At 42.5% G+C, this 19082-nt stretch overlaps 1 protein-coding gene across 2 annotated transcripts in view; it reads right to left on the minus strand.

Moving 5' to 3' along the window:
- Positions 1 to 477: 477 nt before the first annotated feature.
- LOC139300638 (protein kinase C beta type) overlaps positions 478 to 19082 on the minus strand; it is a 74558-nt gene continuing 55953 nt past the window's right edge. For both annotated transcript variants that reach the window (XM_070923794.1, XM_070923795.1), the window contains 8 exons: positions 14431 to 14604; positions 12563 to 12654; positions 11394 to 11456; positions 10421 to 10559; positions 10138 to 10218; positions 9550 to 9657; positions 4359 to 4499; positions 478 to 678 (listed from right to left, as the gene is read on the minus strand). In XM_070923794.1, the coding sequence (XP_070779895.1) occupies positions 502 to 678; positions 4359 to 4499; positions 9550 to 9657; positions 10138 to 10218; positions 10421 to 10559; positions 11394 to 11456; positions 12563 to 12654; positions 14431 to 14604 (975 nt within the window). In that variant the 3' untranslated portion in view covers positions 478 to 501. The remainder of the gene's footprint in view (positions 679 to 4358; positions 4500 to 9549; positions 9658 to 10137; positions 10219 to 10420; positions 10560 to 11393; positions 11457 to 12562; positions 12655 to 14430; positions 14605 to 19082) is intronic.

Below are 19082 nucleotides of genomic sequence, written 5' to 3' on the forward strand. Positions count from 1 at the left end.
CACAAGTTGGAAATCATCCCAAATGTGAAATGACTCAGATTCAACAAGCTGGTGGTGAATCGATGCTCAAAGCTTGGAGAAAGTCAGTGGATCATTTCTTGGTAGCTAGTAAAATTTGATCATACAGAAGCATTGTGAAACGCAGGATTTGTTTAAATTCAATCTAATTATCTAAAGTTCTCAGTTTAAATCGTAAACAGTATTTACAGTAGTAGCTGCACTAGAGTGCTAAATGCATTCAGGCCATTTTATGCTGCACATGGACCCTCAGAAGAGGCCAACACATCATCCAATTTGCAGCAGTGTGAACAACAAGTGTGCGTATATGTGTTATTTATGGTGTCTGTATCAGTTTATCATGGCTTCTTGGTCCCTGCGACAGAACAAATCATTTTCCAGGATATTTAAAGGTGTGTGTGTGTTCCAGGGATGAACACGATGATTATGTATATGTGTGTGTGTGTGTGTGTGTGATTCCATGTGTCCATGCATGAGCTGAAATCAAGCCTGCTCGGCGGCAGGGGTGGTAGCAGCAGTTCCTGGGAACTCTGGGTTGATAAAGGAGAATCCCTGGAACTCGTCCTGGTCCAGGTTCTGAATCACTTCCTCATCAGGAGGGGTCAGCACCGGTGGGTGGCGCGTGAAAAAACGGTCAAAGTTCTCCGCATCCCGTCCACACTGTTGAGGAGGGTGGGGAGGGATGGAGTATAAGGGAGGGGTGGATTGGGAAGGGGAGGAGTGGGGATGGAGAGGAATGGATGGATCGGGGGGAGGAGGAGAGGAAAACAAAAGAAGGGGAATGGTGGGTTGAACCAGGGTGTGAGATGACATTACTTGAACATGGTTTCAAACATCAGAACAAGGTGCCAGTGCTCGGGGCGTGCTTGATTCAACTCTCCATGTGCATTTGGCTAAAAGGTAATTTTGTCATTACCTTCAAAGTGATACAAAAATACCACTCTCAGGAGAGGATGAATCAAGCACGCCTCGGGTACATGCTTTCCCTTTTCAAATATTTGAAACATATTCAACTCCAGTTTTAAACAGAACAAGGTCACTGAAGTCTCAAACGTCCTGTGGCAGTGCACTACAACGACAATGCATGGAGCTGTAACTTACCAAGCATTTAACTCAAAAAGCTTCCCACCGTGGCTGAAAGTAAATAGCCAAGAACAAATATTATACTGATATTTCATCTTGATTTTTTGGCGGATTTAATTGGAATTTCCTAAATAGTCGTACAAGAAAAAGCTGAAAGCCATGAGATGATTATGGTGTAATTGTGGGTTAATTGTGGGTTAATTATATGCTGCAGCTGTGGAGACCTGCTGAGATATGATAAACCAAATCAGACAACCAGCTAGTGTGAAAAAGAGCACTGGGAATAACTCAAAATCTCTTTAGATATTCGCTCAGAAGCTGCACAATTTGAAACAAATACTTCATTGATATTCTGTGTGACGATTAAATGTCATCATATTGAAATTGCATCTACTGATTGAAAAGGCTGACACCTACTCTTGCTGTTGAGCACGAGAGGAAGATCAACTGTCTGTCTTTTTATCTTAAGCGCTCACAAAGACGTGACATATGACGGACTGAAATCATCTCAAAGAGTGTTGTGCAACTGACATTAGGTACAATTTGTTTTCTCTAGAAGCAATTTGTTAAAAAAAAGAAGAAGTCATTGTTCATTTCAGTCCGCCTCATATCCTCGCCCTGACCACTGGGAACACAAAAAGAGCTTATATACCCGAGAGATGTGCGTCCATCTAAGTACATAAAACAAGTTATTAACTTGAGAACTATATTTTCCTGACAGTGTGCCTCATGGGGACTTTGGGCCAAGCTATTCCTTTTTTTTCCCATCTCCCATCACTGCGCTGAGCTTTAATTAACACAACAAGGATTCAGTGTCCTCTGACAACATCACCCAGAGGAGAACTACAAACTCATTAAATCTCTGTAACTCGGAAAACCAAATGAAATTAAGCCAGACTGTTTATAGTTTGGGGAAATATGTGAAATGAGAAATACACCAGGGTCAGATAGTATTTGCAGCTAATTACTTACGTTTGTTTTAACCTGTTTGTGGAACCAGAAGGGAAGGATTTGCCACATAGGGAAATGAAATGAGTGCCACAAAGTTTAGAAGTATCAGCTCGGTACGCAACATCTCAGCCAAGAATTGGCAGCTGTTGTGGTAAGCATCTCCCATAATAGCAGGGATGTAACTGGGTTTGGTTTTGATGAAATGCCCCTTTAAAGGAAAAAAAATTGGGACAAACTACGAGCCTTGCAGATTCCAGGACACAAGAAAGTGTGAGATGTTTCTGAAAGATTTAAAAAGGTCGGTTTTGATGTTGGTTTAAATAAATGCTGTTATACTGTGAGGTGTCTGTTAACGGTAGTGCACTGCAGGACAGGTTTCATTTGAGACTGAGCCCCAAAGCATGCAAATAAACAGAAACAAACATGAGAAAACTGTGAACACAGAGAAGGACAAATAAAAATGTGTGGATGAAAAGGACAGATGGGTTGATGCATGGCAGCCGTGAACAGATGGACGGATTGGTGGAAGGATGCATAAATGGATTGACAGCAGATTGCTTGATGGACAGACAGATGAACAATAACAAGTTAAGACGACAGCTGTAAATGAATCTTATCTGTCGGAAGAATCGATAGACTGACCAGTCCGTTAGTTGGTCGGTCAGTCAGTCACACTCGATCAACCATCAAACAGACCCTTCAAAGGCATTCACAGTGTGCGAAACCACAAGCAGACCACAATCACAAACAGTTAGGAAAGTAACTTCTGACCGGAGTGAGGCTGCAACTTCAACCACAGATGTGGATTCTGAAAGCCTCAAACATCCTTCATAAACAATTATCTGTACGAAAACACCATCACACACCAATCTGAAGAAAAATGGTGGTTTGTAGTCAGAATGAGCTCCTCTTCAAAACAATACACACATTTCTCAAATCAGTCTGATAGCTTAGCACCCAAAAAAGGATCAAAGAACCGCCTTCAGATGCTAAACTGAACCCTAAACTCTCACGCAGGGTAAACACACAATGGTTCTTCAAAACATCTGAACCTTTATTCGTTCTCAGAGGGAAGAAAAAAGACGGAAACGGAGAGAGAGAGAGAGATAGCAAGCGAAAGCGCAGAGAGGTGAAAGACAAGAGATGTTAGAAAGACGAGATCAAACGGAAAGAAAGAGGCCGATACAGAAGGAGAGAAGAGAGAAGACGAGATCAGACAACATATGTTAGTAGTCACATCAGAGGACTCTGCAGAAACACACCTTGGTGTTGGAGAACACAGCCAGGTCCTAATGTTGACCTCTAACACACACACACACACACACACACACACACACACACACACACAAAAATGTAGATCAGACACACACACACACACACACACACACACAAAACCCCAGCGGGCCAAGACAGCTGCATAAAAAGCTCAACTCAGAAAAAGTCTTTAGCAGCAGTGTGGCCTCAGGCTGTGTGTGAGTGTGTGAGGCTTAGTGAGAGGTGACATCATTCTGACTCTAGTTATGATCAAACTAATTTTGTCATAGAAAGAAAGAACACGAGCACAGCAAAGAACAACACACACACACACATTTGTTTCAGGTCACTTCTGCTGACACAGTATGGACGTACGCTTATTCGCTTGAGGTTTATTCTGAACTCCATCTAACCGCGATGAAGACGAGAGATGAGAAACCATTCCACATCAAAACTCTCCAAAATCTAAAAATCATCACCACCACAGCCGTTACTGCTGTCACCAATGTTGCCTTCATCAGTTTAATCTTCCTCTGTAGTGTCTTTGTCACCGTCATAGCCTAAGTCTTCACCACTCAGTGTCTTCCTCATCTCACCCACATTCATCACAGCACCTTTCTCATCATTACCTTCACAATCACCATGATCAACATGTCTGGTATTATTATCATCACCACCCATGCCCTCATCACATTCATCACATCATCATCATCATCATCATCATTTCCTGACTTACCTGTGTGTATTGTCCCATACAGAGGAGGGGAAAGAGACAGAAACATCAGCGTTGGAAGTGAAAAGATGAGTAAGATAACAGAAACAGGAGAGCGATAGGAGTCGAAGGCAAACAGAGGAAGTTAGAGGGAAAGAAGGGAGAAAAATGCGTTCAAAACGTCGTTCTAAGCAGCATCTTTACCAGGAATTTAACCACAAACAGGAATTAAACTTCTGGTCTCTGCTGTGATGGGCGGCTAATTAGCCCCTTTGTGCCACTCGTGTGAATTGTGTTTCCTTATCTGGGGTCAAGTCGGGTCCAGTGGGGTCAGACTTACAGCTCTAGGTTTGAAGGGCGGCTGCACTTCCTTGTTCTCCAGTTTCTCCCAGTCCATGTAGCGGAAGAAGCTGTGCTCCCTGATGTCTCTCTCCCCCTCCGGACCACAGCCCAGTCGCTTCGCTGGATGCTTCGTCATCAGCTGGACAGACAGAGAAGAAGAAAGAGAATTACTGTGTGTCTTTCTTCTCAAGGCACATGTCCTTCTGTCCCTTTTCACTTATATTCTTACTCTTCATTGTTGGTTTCCATCACCTCCTTTATTTCCTCCTTTTCTTTACGACCTCCATCTTCCCTTCACTATCTCATCCTTCCATCCTGACCTGGAAACTGATAGCTATCCATCTGTTTATCTAAACACTGTAACAAGGCCAAGAGTGTGCAGCCATGCAGCTCTGTGAGGCTGTACTTGAGCTAAATGCTAAAATCAGCATGCTAACATGCTCACAATGATAATGCTAACATTGAAAATCATCCTGAGGGGGACATGAAAGTGTCTAACTAATTTCATTGCAATCCATCCAATAGTTGTTAAGATTTTCTGGCGGACCGACCACCAGAAGTGCCCCGCCACAGACATGGCTGAAAAGTGAAACGAGTGGCTTCTTCACAGCACCTTTGCTGGAAGAAACATGTGAGCATCATTTCAGGACGTATTTTCACAAGTCCCTGACCACATACAAGCTGCGCTCCAATGCGTTTTAACACAAATGGTTAGCTAACACATAGCAGGCTAAATGCCTTTAATTATTACATTTTAATGATGTGTGGTGTCTTGGCTTGTCACATTTACATAAGCTACGTTGCAGGCATAATCCTAAAACTACAAGACAGGTCTGTATCTGATCTACACTCAACAGTGTGCTGCTGCGATGCCCCAAATTTCCCCTCTGGCATCATTAAAGTTTCATCTCATTTATTCCTGTCTCTTTTCCTCAGTGTTTCTGTCTATGATTCCTCCTTTCATTCATCTGTTTATAAATAAACATTACTATTATTATTATTTCTTCACCTTCATTTATTTTTTTCAGTCCCTCCATCAATTCTACTATCTATCATGTTAGATGCGTCTCCCTGGGGACCAAATATAAACCACCAACCCACCGCCTGCAGACAAATGAATAGCTGTTGTTGTTTTTTTCCTCTTTTACCACAGCAGTTTTTCCTCAGGCATAATTAAGGACCGTTTACGATGTCTGTCCACACAAAACCTTAAGAGCGGCATCAAAGCTAGTGGCGTCAGTGTGACTGTGTGTGTGTGTGTGTGTGTGTGTGTGTGTGTGTGTGTGTGTGTGCATGTGTGTGTGTAGGTGGGGTGTGCCTCCCTCAGGAGCAGCAGTCATAACTCATTACATTAGAACTAAAATAACATTTTCCATGGGTCAGTCAACCTTACACTGCACACACATACACACTCACTTACTCATCCATACACACAAATACAGAAATGAACAGGCATGCGAACAGTTGAGTTAAGAATATTTGATATAAAACAATGTCATTGTTTGGGATATTTTCACCCTCTCACGCTGCCTCTAACACCTCTCTTGCTGCCCATGTTGATGTCTCTCTCTCTCTGTTTGCTGGATTATGGCGTAGGAGACTCGATGTTCCTCGCTGACTGACTGTCTGACACACATTGTTGAAATGTGCATGCACAACAGTTTCAAGGCGACCCAGTGGGGCACACTTAAAACCACACCTGTGCTGCTACAGTAGATCTGGCGTCTCTTAGGATCCCTTTAGCAACTTTATTTTACAAATCTGGAGGCTTTTTGGGGCAGACAGTACAGTTACAACAGCTACTTTCCTTCGAAGAGAGTCTGCTGTCTTCCTCACTGTGGCTCTCTGCGTTCACTGAGTGATGGAGAACAGCGCGTTCAGCAGACCACAAGGCATTCAGACTGAAACAGGTCACTGATTGCAGGAAATAATGGCATATGTGAAGACGGCATGGTTTACTGGTTCTGGTCTCTCAGCACTAATGGGACTGGCAAACCTGGGCTTACCTGGTTCCTGTACTACCATGGTATTTCTTTTACTTTCTGGGCTTGATTGGGCAGTACGGCAAACACAGTATAATGTCATTATTTCAATGACAGGTCATTTCAACATTTTCAAAATGACCAAACAGGCGCCAGGACATAGAAATGCTCTTAATGCTCCGAAGGAAGATTCTTGCACCAAGACAGCCGGAGAGGTGAAGCTGAAGTTTTTGTGTTTATGCAGATCAGGTGGTGCAGCGCAATTTAGGGTGACATTTTAGCTTAAAATTGCAATTGTGTTTTCACGTGTGTAGACAACCTCTTATGCAAAGAGAAACATTTTTGCAATAGTGCCATCTGTTTGTCCCTTTGAGTTGATTAAATACCTGAAGCCATTGTAGACCAGCAATGTGTTTCGTCTGCAGTCTCTAATTTGAGGGATGTGCTTCGCGTAGTTACGCAGCGTCAAACAGAGCATGTACATGACACGAGAATCTAACAAAATAAACGCACAACCTTTTCTGTGAAAACTGAGCCATGCTTCTTGAATTGCAGGATGCAGTAGGGTGGTAAAAAGGCTGTGTGTGTGTGTGTGTGTGTGTGTGTGTGTGTGTGTGTGTGTGTGTGTGTGTGTGCGCCTTTTTCATGCGTTAGGACATATTTGCACAATTACTCTTTCTTGTAGAATCATGTGAAGTTGAACACACCATGTACCTAGCATTACAGAATATACTGTAGTAGCAGCTTAAGCGTGTGTGTGTGTGTGTGTGTGTGTGTGTGTGTGTGTGTGTGTGGCCCATTGCTGGCTATGAAATATGGATGCTGGTCAGGGTGGAAGCAGGGGAGTGGAAATGTCTCTGATCACTCCCTTTCCACACATGTGGTCACACACACACACACACACACACACACACACACACACACACACACACACACACACACACACACACACACACACATACACACAAACACACAAACCTCAAGCGGACTGACTGTATAAGTGAAGCCAGTACTGTACAGTACGTTGGCAGGAATTAACTCTTTCTTGTCCCAAATATACTGAACGAAATATGCACCTAGGATGACGTTACATCGTGCTGAAGTTTTGCAGCAGCTACAGCATAGCTCAATGTTAGAAAATGTTTTCAATGACCTAAAATTGAAATGGAAAATATCTTAAAATATGTTTTGTTGTCAGTCACTCAGAACCACACCACCAGGCCTTCTTCCTTCCTTCCTGTGATTTGAACACAGTATCATCATTTTATCATCTGTGACTGAGGATCTCCACACAAGATATCCCTGGATTCAGTTTTCTTATTTATTATGATTTATTATTATTATTATTATCATTATAACATCAACACAACTCTTAGAAAATGAATTTATAGCACTGAATCAGAATAACTACTGTCAGCAGGCTATTAAAGCTAAAGTTTGACACAACAGCATCATGTTCAGAGGCTACACTGCATCTTTGAGAACTGAAAAATGAACTTTACATGATTTTTTTTTCCTTTCTCAAAATGGAAAGATCTGTAAAGGAAAGTGTCATGTGGTCTTCACACACACGCGCACACACACACACGCACACGCACGCACACGCACACACACACACCCACACACACACACACACACACACGCATTCATGCATTGGATTAACCCAGGCAATGCTGGCAGGGCGCAGTGGGAGCTGTGGGGGTGGACGTAGGCGAGCTTTCATGCTCCACTGAAGATCCACTGTTGTAGCACTACGACCCAGTAATCATCACTAATACATAACGCAGCCTGTGTGTGCGTGGGTGTGTGTGTGTATCTCACTGAACATAGTACAACATCAATTTGCCTATGAATGCCTGTGTCTTTAAATTTAGTGGGTGGACATATGACTAAAGTCAAGCCGGCATTGATCGTGTTGATGTTATATATATATAACATCAACACATATATATATATATATATATATACACACACATATATGTGTGTGTGTGTGTGTGTGTGTGTGTGTGTGTTTATGCTTGTTATTGCAGATCTTGTGTACGGATGGAGGTATAGGAGAGAGGTATCTGTCTCTCTTTCTTTCTTCCCTCTCTTCTTTTTTTAAAAACAACTAACTGCATACCTTGTTAACAAACGAAAATCTTTGTTTTTATGTTTACACATTGACTAATTTATGTTGGTAGTGTGTTTGCGCATATGTGATATGCAGTAAAGAATGAGAGTGATACTCCAGAGCTCGAAAGCAGAACTCTGTTATGTCCTGGATGCAGATTAAATCACTAGAGAGAGATTACCTGCTCTGTGTAAAAGGACTGAAAGTGTATCTAAACATGCCATACATCTGCCAGTGTGTGTAGTTTGTCGTGGTCAGTGAAGCGTAGAGTTAGGAGATGAGACATAGAGGTGGTGGTTTGATAGAGAGGACCCACTTCGTTTAGAGCAGTCATCAGCTCACACACACACACACACACACACACACACACACACACACACACACACACACACACACACACACACACACACACCAGTTGGGAAGTGTCAGAGCATCATTTGGTACTGGCCGGCCTTTTCTGAAGAGGAGTTTCCACAGTCAACTGAGCACACTGCACAAGCTTAGGCTATTAGAGCAGTGCAATGTGTGTGTGTGTGTGTGTGTGTGTGTGTGTGTGTGTGTGTGTGTGTGTGTGTGAGAGAGAGCAAGAACAGAGAGGGAGCATTTGTGTGTGTGCATGTCTGCATGTGTGAGAGAGATAGAGAGGATGTACAATGAAAAAAGCGAAACAGCAGCTTAACAATGAACACTGCAGAGAGAGGACGGGAAAGTAGAGCGTTATGACAGAGAGAGAGAGACAGAGAGATGGAAGCAGGACAGATAGCGAGAGCGGACAATGTTGTTTCACTCCAAATAAATGTTCCCCCACAATGGTTTTAATTATGCAGATAATTTTGATGTCCCTCTCTCCCTCCTTCTCTTCCTCCTTCCTCCGTTCACCTCCTCCCTCTTCTTGTTCCTGCTTCCTCTCCTCAAACAAAATGAATACCCTCCCAATTCTCTCTTCTCTCGTGTTTGTGTCGAGAAGAGAGGGAGCAAGACTGAAAGGGAAGAGGGAGATTTGGTGAGAAGGGAGCAAGGTTGAGCTCGCGAGACAGACAAGGACTTGTGTGGACTGTGTGTGTGTGTGTGTGTGTGTGTGTGTCTACACTCACCCCTTTACAGATAGCGACAGCCTCCTTGGACATTGACTTGGGATAGGAGACGTGATGCTCCATAATGGACTGAAATAACTCATCCTCATCTTCACCGTCAAATGGAGGCTGGAGAGGAGAGGAGAGGAGGAGGGAGGAGGAGATGAGAAGAGAGTGGAGAGAGGAGGGAGGAGAAGCAGAGGGCCGGACAGGACAAATAGAGGATATTTAAACTGAATCATTGAGAGCTTTTTTGTCTGAACGCCTCTAAATGAAAATACCGCAGGCCTGTAACTCTCACACATTCACAACATCCACCCTGAATGAGACATCCAGGATTTGAAAATGTCACATCTCCTCTAACAATTATTAGTATAATTTAATAGCTAACCTTTTATTACACAATGTCACATTTTAAAAGGCTGTGAGTGTTTGTTTTTTCACATTCAGTCATGAATACAAATGCTGTTGAGATTTTTTTTTTTTTTTAACCAGCTTTAATAATTATATTTATTAAACTTATTACTCACATGCCACACAGACACACAGACACAGACACACACACACACACACACACAGACACACACACACACACACACACAGACTAACCTGTCCAGCCAGCATCTCATAGAGCAATACTCCAAAGGCCCACCAGTCCACAGATCTTCCGTAAGGCTGGTAGGCTATGATCTGAAATATAAGAAAAGGTGGCCATCATCACTTAAATCACTGAGGCAAGACAAAGCAGTGTATAAGGAGAGTGTTTGTGGAGTGCGTACTACGTTAAGCACCCTCTATGGCAGCCGTGTACAGCAGGATTCAACACAACAGCACATGTGAACACAGGCCAGAGACAAACGACGGCCCACCCACCGTCCCCCACACACTCTACCTCAGGAGCTATGTAGTCTGGTGTTCCACAGAAGGTCTTGGTGGTGACTCCATCCGTCATATTTTCTTTACACATGCCAAAGTCTGCTATCTTAATGTGGCCCTCACAGTCCAGCATCACGTTGTCCAGCTTCAGGTCTCTACAAGGGGGAAAAAACAACATTAATGGGGATCAATGCTCAATTCATGACCCAACGTGGACCACGAAGGCTCATCATCAAGGTTTTCTTCTCCTTATTCAGAGGACAGATGTGATTCTGCATCATTTGTGGGGGCGGATTCTCGGCGTGATATTATAAACAGCAGAAATCAGTTAATTGTAGTTGAAATCTAAAGGTCAAAACTTACTTGTTGTCTGAACATTCTTCAGTGGCTACTGAGGGTGAGTCAAGTAGTTAGAAAATATGATTGTCGCATGATGTTATTAACTCCTGCCCTGCCGTTCTGATGTTAAAGCAACTTCTTTACGTAATCTCTGCGTTTTCTTGAGAAGAAACAAGAGTAATGTTTACGCATTGTGTGTATCTTTAAGGTCGAACAAACATGTTGAGTGCACATTTGCAAAGCCGATTTGGATATTTATATCCAGCATTGTTCACATCCATGTTTGCTTGCTAGCAGTCTTCTTCTTTGGTTCTGTGATTATCATGTCATACTGCAGGCTGCACGTTTCTGCTTCAGGCACCTGTGTGACAGTATGTCACTGTGTGTCATTCAGAGAGTGGTACAGAATAAATAATAGTGAGCAAGATGGTTATTGCATTAATATAAACATGTGGTGGCATGATAATAACTACATCAGAATATCAGATATATGATTTGGGGTTTTACATGGAGCAATATATATCATAAATCGGCCCTTGCTTTTGATCCGGATGATACTGTCGTATGTGTGTATATGGAGGTGCTGATCTTAGCGCTGCATGGTTTGGTGTAAATGTTATGTATTTAGTATGTTGTGGAGTGGAGGTTACCTGTAGATGATGCCCTTTAGATGTAGGAAGAACAGACCGATGGCTATCTCTGCAGCGTAGAATCTACACTCACACAAACACAAAGAGAGACGAAAACAGTAATTAGAAGAAGACTGAGAGGACAGGAGGAAAACAGAGGGATCATTTGTGTGAATGTGTGTGTGTCTGCATAAAGGTCAGTGCTGTCTCTTCAAGGCCAGAGAGCAGCTGATAAGATCAACAGGAGGAGTCTGGACACACTGACCACGCAGTCAACTGTGTCTGCTTTCGTATTTTGCATGGGCGTGTCCAATCAGTGTCTGTTTGTAAAGTGCAGCTAAAAGATGCCATTTTGAATGTGTGGAGAGCAGAATGCAGAATGTACATAGCCTGTTTAGAGCTTGTTGGATGTTTTATCTGCAATCAGAATGACGACCAGAGGAGCGTCGCTGCAGCAGGAAGCTAACGCGGCTTCAGATGCAAAACATAAATACACAGGAGTACAATATACAAAAGAGAAGACAAGTTCAAGGCATCACCATCATCATCAACGGAGCAGAATATCCTGACTGTTGTCTGATAAATAAACTAAACAGAGTAGAACAAGTTGATGGCCTTAGATAAACGAGTTCCTCACCCTGTTCGACTTGCCCTTCAGCAGTCTAAACCTTCTGCCAGAGGAGAGGAACTCTAATTCCCTATAAAGCAGATGAAGGGCAAACTCCTCCACGGCTCTCGCTTTCCCCGACAGCCCCACTTGTCAAATATGTCAGCCCGTTGGTTTGACTTGACACCAGTGATCTCGCCAGCCACCTTAATTATATTCTGGGAGTTTTGGAGGTATTCTACTGCACACTGAAAACTCGCAGGAGCCGCTGGATTACTTTCATTTCTTTGAAGTTCTTCAGAGCAGCAACGTGCATCGGGGCGAACAACATATTTCACCCCCAGGCTCTGCTAGCATTGCTCATCCATCACCTGAGCCCGTCAAACTGCTGATGGCTTACTCAGTGTGATTTAAAAAAAGCATTAAATGTGACACACCTATAAGCACGGGATTAAGATTTTGTGTTATGATGGCATGAGCATGTATCTAAGCCTTTAGACTACAAAAGCTGATTTGTGTGTGTGTGTGTGTGTGTGTGTGTGTGTGTGTGTGTGTGTGTGTGGGTGTGCGTGTCTGTACTCACACAGCATGGGGCTCTTTGAACTTGCCGACCTGCTGAATCTGATACATGAGATCTCCTCCGTTTATGTACTCCATGACAAAATACAAGCGGTCCTATGGAGAGAGAGAGAGGGGGGGGCAGACGGAGAGAGAGAGGGGTCAAAAAGTCCCATGTTTATAGAAGCAGGCGAGAGGTCACAGAGAAATGATAGTGAGAAAAAGAGAGAAAGTGATTGTTCAGAGGTAGATGGAGAGTTATGGGTCAAATGAGAAGATGACAGAAGATATAGAGAGAAATGACATGAGAAAATGGAGGGATAAAAAGATAGAGAACGAGGAAGAAGACAGTGAGGAAGATGTGATTGGGTTGTCGTTCAACTGAGAGAATGCAACAACATCAATTTAAGAGTTAATTCTCCTCCATTATCTACAGAAATTGCCAATAAGGTACAGTATATGAGGGAGTGTGGAGGGATTTGGTGTTTGGCCATGTGTGAGTGTGTGTTTGGAGGATATGTGGTGGAGTTGTGTGTTAGGTCTTTGAATGTGTGTCTGTGTGCGAGTGTGTTTGTTTGTGTAGGCTGCCTGATGAAGTATGTGTGATTAAAATGTATGTATGCATGTTATAATTGCCTTTATGTGTGTGTGTGTGTGTGTGTGTGTGTTATAACTGCCTGCTAAGTCCCATATGTACGAAAGCCCTCCTCTGGTCAGAGAATTAGCGCTGAGGAGGATTAACACACTCACTTCTGGTTTGTGTGTGTGTGTGTGTGTGTGTGTGTGTGTGTGTGTAGGCCAGGTCAACTTCATTTGGCTAGCCTTTAACCACAAACTCAAAAGGATTCACAACACATTATGTTCATTAATCAATGAAAACATGTAGAAACAAGTGTGTTTGTGAAGGATGTGAATGTAAATGGCATGCACTCAGTGTGAAGTATGAAACCAGCGAGCTATATTTACTCCTCTGTTGACTCATCTTTAGTGTAATATGGATTATACGTCAGAAGATGAGCATGAATCAAATATGAATCCAGCCTGTGTATTCCAGCTGTGAGCTGGTGACAGCAGGCATGGTGGCTGCTGTTCAGACCACAGCGCTCACCAACAGTGCGGCTGTGCCTTTCAGCAGGACGCCGCACTGTGGCTCCCTTCAGATCAAATATAACGTGAAGGCGTAAGGGCTTACGAAGTCAGTTCAGCTCACAAAGACTGTAAAATGGATTTTTTTTGTTGGATTCTAGTCAATGTGTGTTTGTGATTGTGTGTGTGTATGTATGCAAGCAAGCAAGCTGAACCAGCAGCAAATAAAACTGAAATAAAGTGAAAACATGACTGACATCTGTAGTCGTCTGCAATCTGAGTCATTTTGTGAAATTGGGTAAAAAATCCAGTATCCTGCTTTTTACTTTGTCCTCACCTCTAAAGCTCATAAATGAACACGTTACTGTATGTTGTGTTTGTTTAAACCATACCAAAAAACAACAACGTGTAAAAGTAAGTTGTGGTTATGTGCCAGACATTTTCCAAGTCTTGTTGTCATCGTGAAGTTGCCTTCGGGGGACCCTCAGGAAGTCCCTGCTCCTCGTCAAAAAATAGTGCAGCAGATAACTCCTTGCAGAACCACAACATGTTGATTTTACACCTCAGTTTTTGTCCGGATTAAACAAATAGGATATCACGTGTCAATAAGTTTAGAGGTGCTAGTAGGTGGACTTTGTTACCTTCTGATAGAACCAGGAAAAGCCGCTTCTCCCTGTTTCCAGTCTTTGTGCTAAGCTAAACTAGCTGTTTGCTGTCTGTAACCTTATACATAACGGACAGGTAATGGATGTGATCAACTTATATCATATGTATCATGCAGCTGTTGTGAAAATACAGCCCACCTACCATGCTCTGGAAGGTGGAGTGCAGCTGTGTTAAGAACGGGGGCTTTCCAGACAACGCTAACACCCTCTTCTCCACCATGGTGCATTCCACGTCATCATCCTGGATCACTACGTCCTTCTTCAGGATCTTTACAGCGTACAGATCCTCCGTCCCTTTGCGCTCTGCCAGCATCACCTAGAGAGAGCAGCAGAGATGACACAAAGGAAAACACAAGGAAGATACATCAACATTCAAAATCTTTATGGCACACAGCTCCTGTCATGACTTGGTAACATCACCTTGGTAGAAAGAGGGGTGCAGGGAAGAAAAGAAAGAAAGAGGGCAAGGAGGGGAGGCAGAGAGAGATAGAGGATGTGCTGTAAACGGCAGGGATAAAGCAGTGGAAAGCTTCTCTGACTGTTTTGGGTTAGACAGTCAAAGTAAAAATAAGGACACTAAGGACAGGAGGGAAGGAGAGAGCAAACTGATTCATCACTCTTCACAAAGTCATCTGAGGAGAGGGCAAATAGGAGAAATGGAAATAAAAAGAACGGCAGGACAGAATGAAAACCAGGTGTTAAAAGGCTCCTACACTGTGTGATCGCATGTCACTCTGTACGAGATCCAATAAATATATTCGCAATTTGTGTCAGGCCGCACGATATCAATTCTGAGGCATGTCAAATTGTGAGATGAATGCCTGGTGAATCGCAGCACTAAGATGTAAATAAAAAAAATACAAGCAGACATGTCATCAACTTGCATCATCCCTTTGTTCATTTTGAAAATGCAGCGAAATAGAAAGCAAGTTTTGGCCATAGTGCCGGCATTGTTTTTCTTTTCAAGTTTACAGAAACGGAGATCACAATATTGTGTCTGCCGACGTATTTTGTGTAATTTCATGCATATGTCCGAGCGGTTCGCTTGTGACATTGGTCGCAGCAGAGGCCCCACGGTAAGAATTGACCGTTTGCTAAACCCCTTGCCAAACAGCGATTGTCCAAACGCAGCTTTGCAACCGTTTCTGGCCTGTTAAGCTTTGGATTTCTCCACATGTTGACGCGGTGTGTCTGGGACTGTAGTAGGAACAATACTCTGCATTTAAAGAGTTTGGAGGGTAGTGTCTTTTCTATTCTAGCTTCTTAAAGCAAAACAAGGGTGTAAAGAATGGATTGAACAATGTGTTTATCTGCTCTAATGTAAACTGCAGTCATTAGCATGTCAGGCTGAGAAACTACCGACAGTGAATGTTACTTCCGAAGGCCAAGGAGCACATTGTTAAGTGTTGCGTACGCTTATGGGGTTACAGGTTATGTTACGTCTTTATTGGATTTGGGGAATACTCCAGCAACCCCAGTTAATGTTACCTGAGGTAGTGTTAAGTTTGTCAAACACATACTGTTTGAAAATATGAACAGGTATGTAAGCTATTTAAAGCTGAACCAGGTTAATAAAACAGTCTGATCTTAGATTTTTCATCATCATTCATCATTTTTCATTTGCCATCTTTGGATGCCGAAGCTAAATCAGCCATTGGTGCAAAAGTCTCACAGTTGCCATTTTCTATTGACAACCAAAGATTTCAGCCCAGAATTGTACAAGGTACAGAGGCCTTAATTAATCATCGTCCTCGATCTTAACATCACGCAGCTCTGTTCTACCTTTACTTCACTACAGAGGAAGAAAAGAGGAAGTTAATAATAGGTTAATAATCATGCTGTAAAGTTAACCATACAGCATGATTATTTAGCGCTTCTGTAAGATTTTCATGCTGTTTCATGCTTCTCTTTGCCCTTCACGAACATCAGGGAGGAGAAAATGTGGAAAAGAAAGAGAAAGAGGGAGGAAGAGGATTATTTCACATTTCTTTTTCAGGATCTTTAGGGCACACTGTGTGGGGACGAAGGGAGATAAAGGAAAGGTGGATGGGTGAAGAGAGTGGGATTAGAAAAGTGGGGGAAAGCGAAGGGCAGCAGGGGAGGAAGGACATAGAAAGAGATTGGCAGCAGTCAAGCAATCCAGAAATCCTATTTGTTTTAATTTTTAAGTCTGGGAGCACATCTGCTTGTAATTACACCTGTGTGAAACACACACACACACACACACACACACACACACACACACACACACACACACACCATGGGTGGTGGTTTCATATATAATCTGTGGCTGCTGATTCCTCTGGAGGTCGACCAGACAGATGCCAAGAATGAAACCACTATGTGATGCCTTTGCGTTGCTGTGTGTGTGTGTGTGTGTGTGTGTGTGTGTGTGTGTGTGTGTGTGTGTACTGAATGTCTTGTAGCCAAGGTCAGGCTCATACTGCTTACAGTCCCTCAAACAGAGGAGTAAACGTTTCTGTCTCGTTTTCCTCTCTCAGGTCTCTTGTTTACTGTATCCTGTTCTCCTCTCCTTTTTCATTGCCATTTCTTCCCTCTTGTTTCTCGATTTCTCCCTTTCCTGCTTTCCCTCTTCCTTTCTCCTCTCCTGTCCTCATATCTTCTTTCCTGAAGAATCCAGTAGCTGCTGCAAATAGCAGGCAAAATGTGGGTCAGGTCTGAGCTCGCTGTTCATCTTATAAAAGTTGAAGCAGGCTTGTGACCAGGTCACTAAGGTTCAACTCTCTGGACTGGTATCCGTACGGAGGAATTATATGACAGATGTGTAACTGTTGAAGGGGTCTGTGCTGTGTGCGTTTAGCAAACCCAAATTGAGAAAGTGGAGCTTTAAAGCAATAGTTCAACATTTTGGGAGATAAATGTATTCACTTTCTTGCAGAGGGTTAGATGAGAAAATATATATCACTCTTATATCTGTTCAGTGTAAGACTATAGCCAGGAAATGTTTAGCTTAGCTTAGCACAAATTTTGGATTTTGTTACCTTTGGGAAGTTCCAGGCTAGCTGTTTCCCCTTGTTTTCATGTATTTATGCTAAGCTAAGCTGACTGACTGCTGGCTGTAACCTGAGATTGAATGGACAGATATGAGTGTAGTACAAATCTTCTCGTCTAACCCTCAGCAAGAATTCAACCTAAGAAATGTACTTCCCAAAATGTATTTCTTTAAAGTGGATTTTGTAACTAGAGGCATGGTTCTTCCAATAAATTACATGTATACTGTCTGAAGGCAAGACAGCACACGGCAATGAAAAAAATAAAAATATTACTACTTCAAAGAACATGTAAAGATAAAAAAGTCAGATGCATCAGAACACCATATTAGTTTAAAGTAACAGTGAACCATGAGAATGTTCTGGCAACTTAATTTAATTTTAAAAAGTCAGATTAGACCTCACAATTTCAAGCTCATTATGTCTCTTGACTTTTATTTTTTTTTTTAAATGTTACTGTGACAGTATGCTAATAGCAAAAACTTTAAGGTTCCTGCATCAGAAACCACAGAGCAGGAGAGCATGACAGTTTTCAGAAACTGAGGAAATAATCAGCACAGATAACTTCTCTCCTCCACATGTGAGACTACTCTGCTGAAGCTGGTTGACTGACTGCATAGCCTTCCACTTCCTATCATTCTAAAACTAATAAAAGTACTTTATCTTAAAACAAGGCAGCGAACAGGCAAGAAGAATGTGGAAGAAAAAACGGCTGAGCTTTACATTACATGGCTAACATGCTGTGTTTGTAGTTCCCATAAGGCTAATTGAGTTTTGGGACCTCAACAAAGGGTCTTTCATCCAATCTTATTTCATATTAAAACCTTTTATTACATTTCATATGTTAATTTGCATAAAACACAGGGTGAACCTAGTGACGTGGAAATATTGCAACTGCTAAAATGCTCAAGTTAAGCTGAGTTTCTTTGATTTATTGATGTGTTTAATATACCATTCTTCTGGGGGAGCAAGATAGACTAGATCTTAGAAAGAAAACGCCACAGGCTTAATCTCCACAGTGAGCCGACACATTCTACGTCTGCAAACAGCAACATGTGCCGTCAAGCAGAACCACTTCCTGCTCACTCATTATAAGTTGCTGTAGATGAATGTCAGCTTAATGATGTAAATGGAAAACATATCACACTCATTATTCTTTCCAGAACCACCAAGAATTGAACAAGAAGAGTGACCTTACAGCCACCTTATAACTTTTCCCCCCCTAAGAGATTGGAAACTTTGCTGTTTATGCCTTATGAATATTCAGGCATGATAATATGGAGGGGTTATTGGGTTTGCGATACTACAGGGAGCGCAGTACAGATGGACACAAAGGTATAGTATATATGTGTGTGTGTGAGGGGGTAAATGTGCGTTTGCATAGAGGGCAGCCACAGTTCAAGAACGTGCGTTACAATCTTCAGCATTAAAATTTCGATATCTGTTGGAGTTGGATCTAAGATGGTGGTATCCTTTGACAAAAAGCTGAAAGTGTGTGAGAGAGTGCGTGTGTGTTTGTGTGGACTGATCCCATATGGCGGCAGTGTGACTCTATGTAAATACAAACTCTATAAAGTTGAAACAGAGAGGAAAGGACACCATCTGGCCCAAAGCTCATTTTATGCAACTGCAAGGACGAGACCAACACAAGAGAAAGAAGACAAAACCACAGGGTTTCATCCAAAATCAAAACGCCTCTGCAGGCTAAAGACAACAGGAGCTTTTTCATTACACCTTTCAAATGTCATTTTAGGCAGTTACCTGATGCATTTAGCTTCATTTA

This window comes from Enoplosus armatus, chromosome 17 (assembly GCF_043641665.1).
Source record: "Enoplosus armatus isolate fEnoArm2 chromosome 17, fEnoArm2.hap1, whole genome shotgun sequence".
Taxonomy (NCBI): domain Eukaryota; kingdom Metazoa; phylum Chordata; class Actinopteri; order Centrarchiformes; family Enoplosidae; genus Enoplosus; species Enoplosus armatus.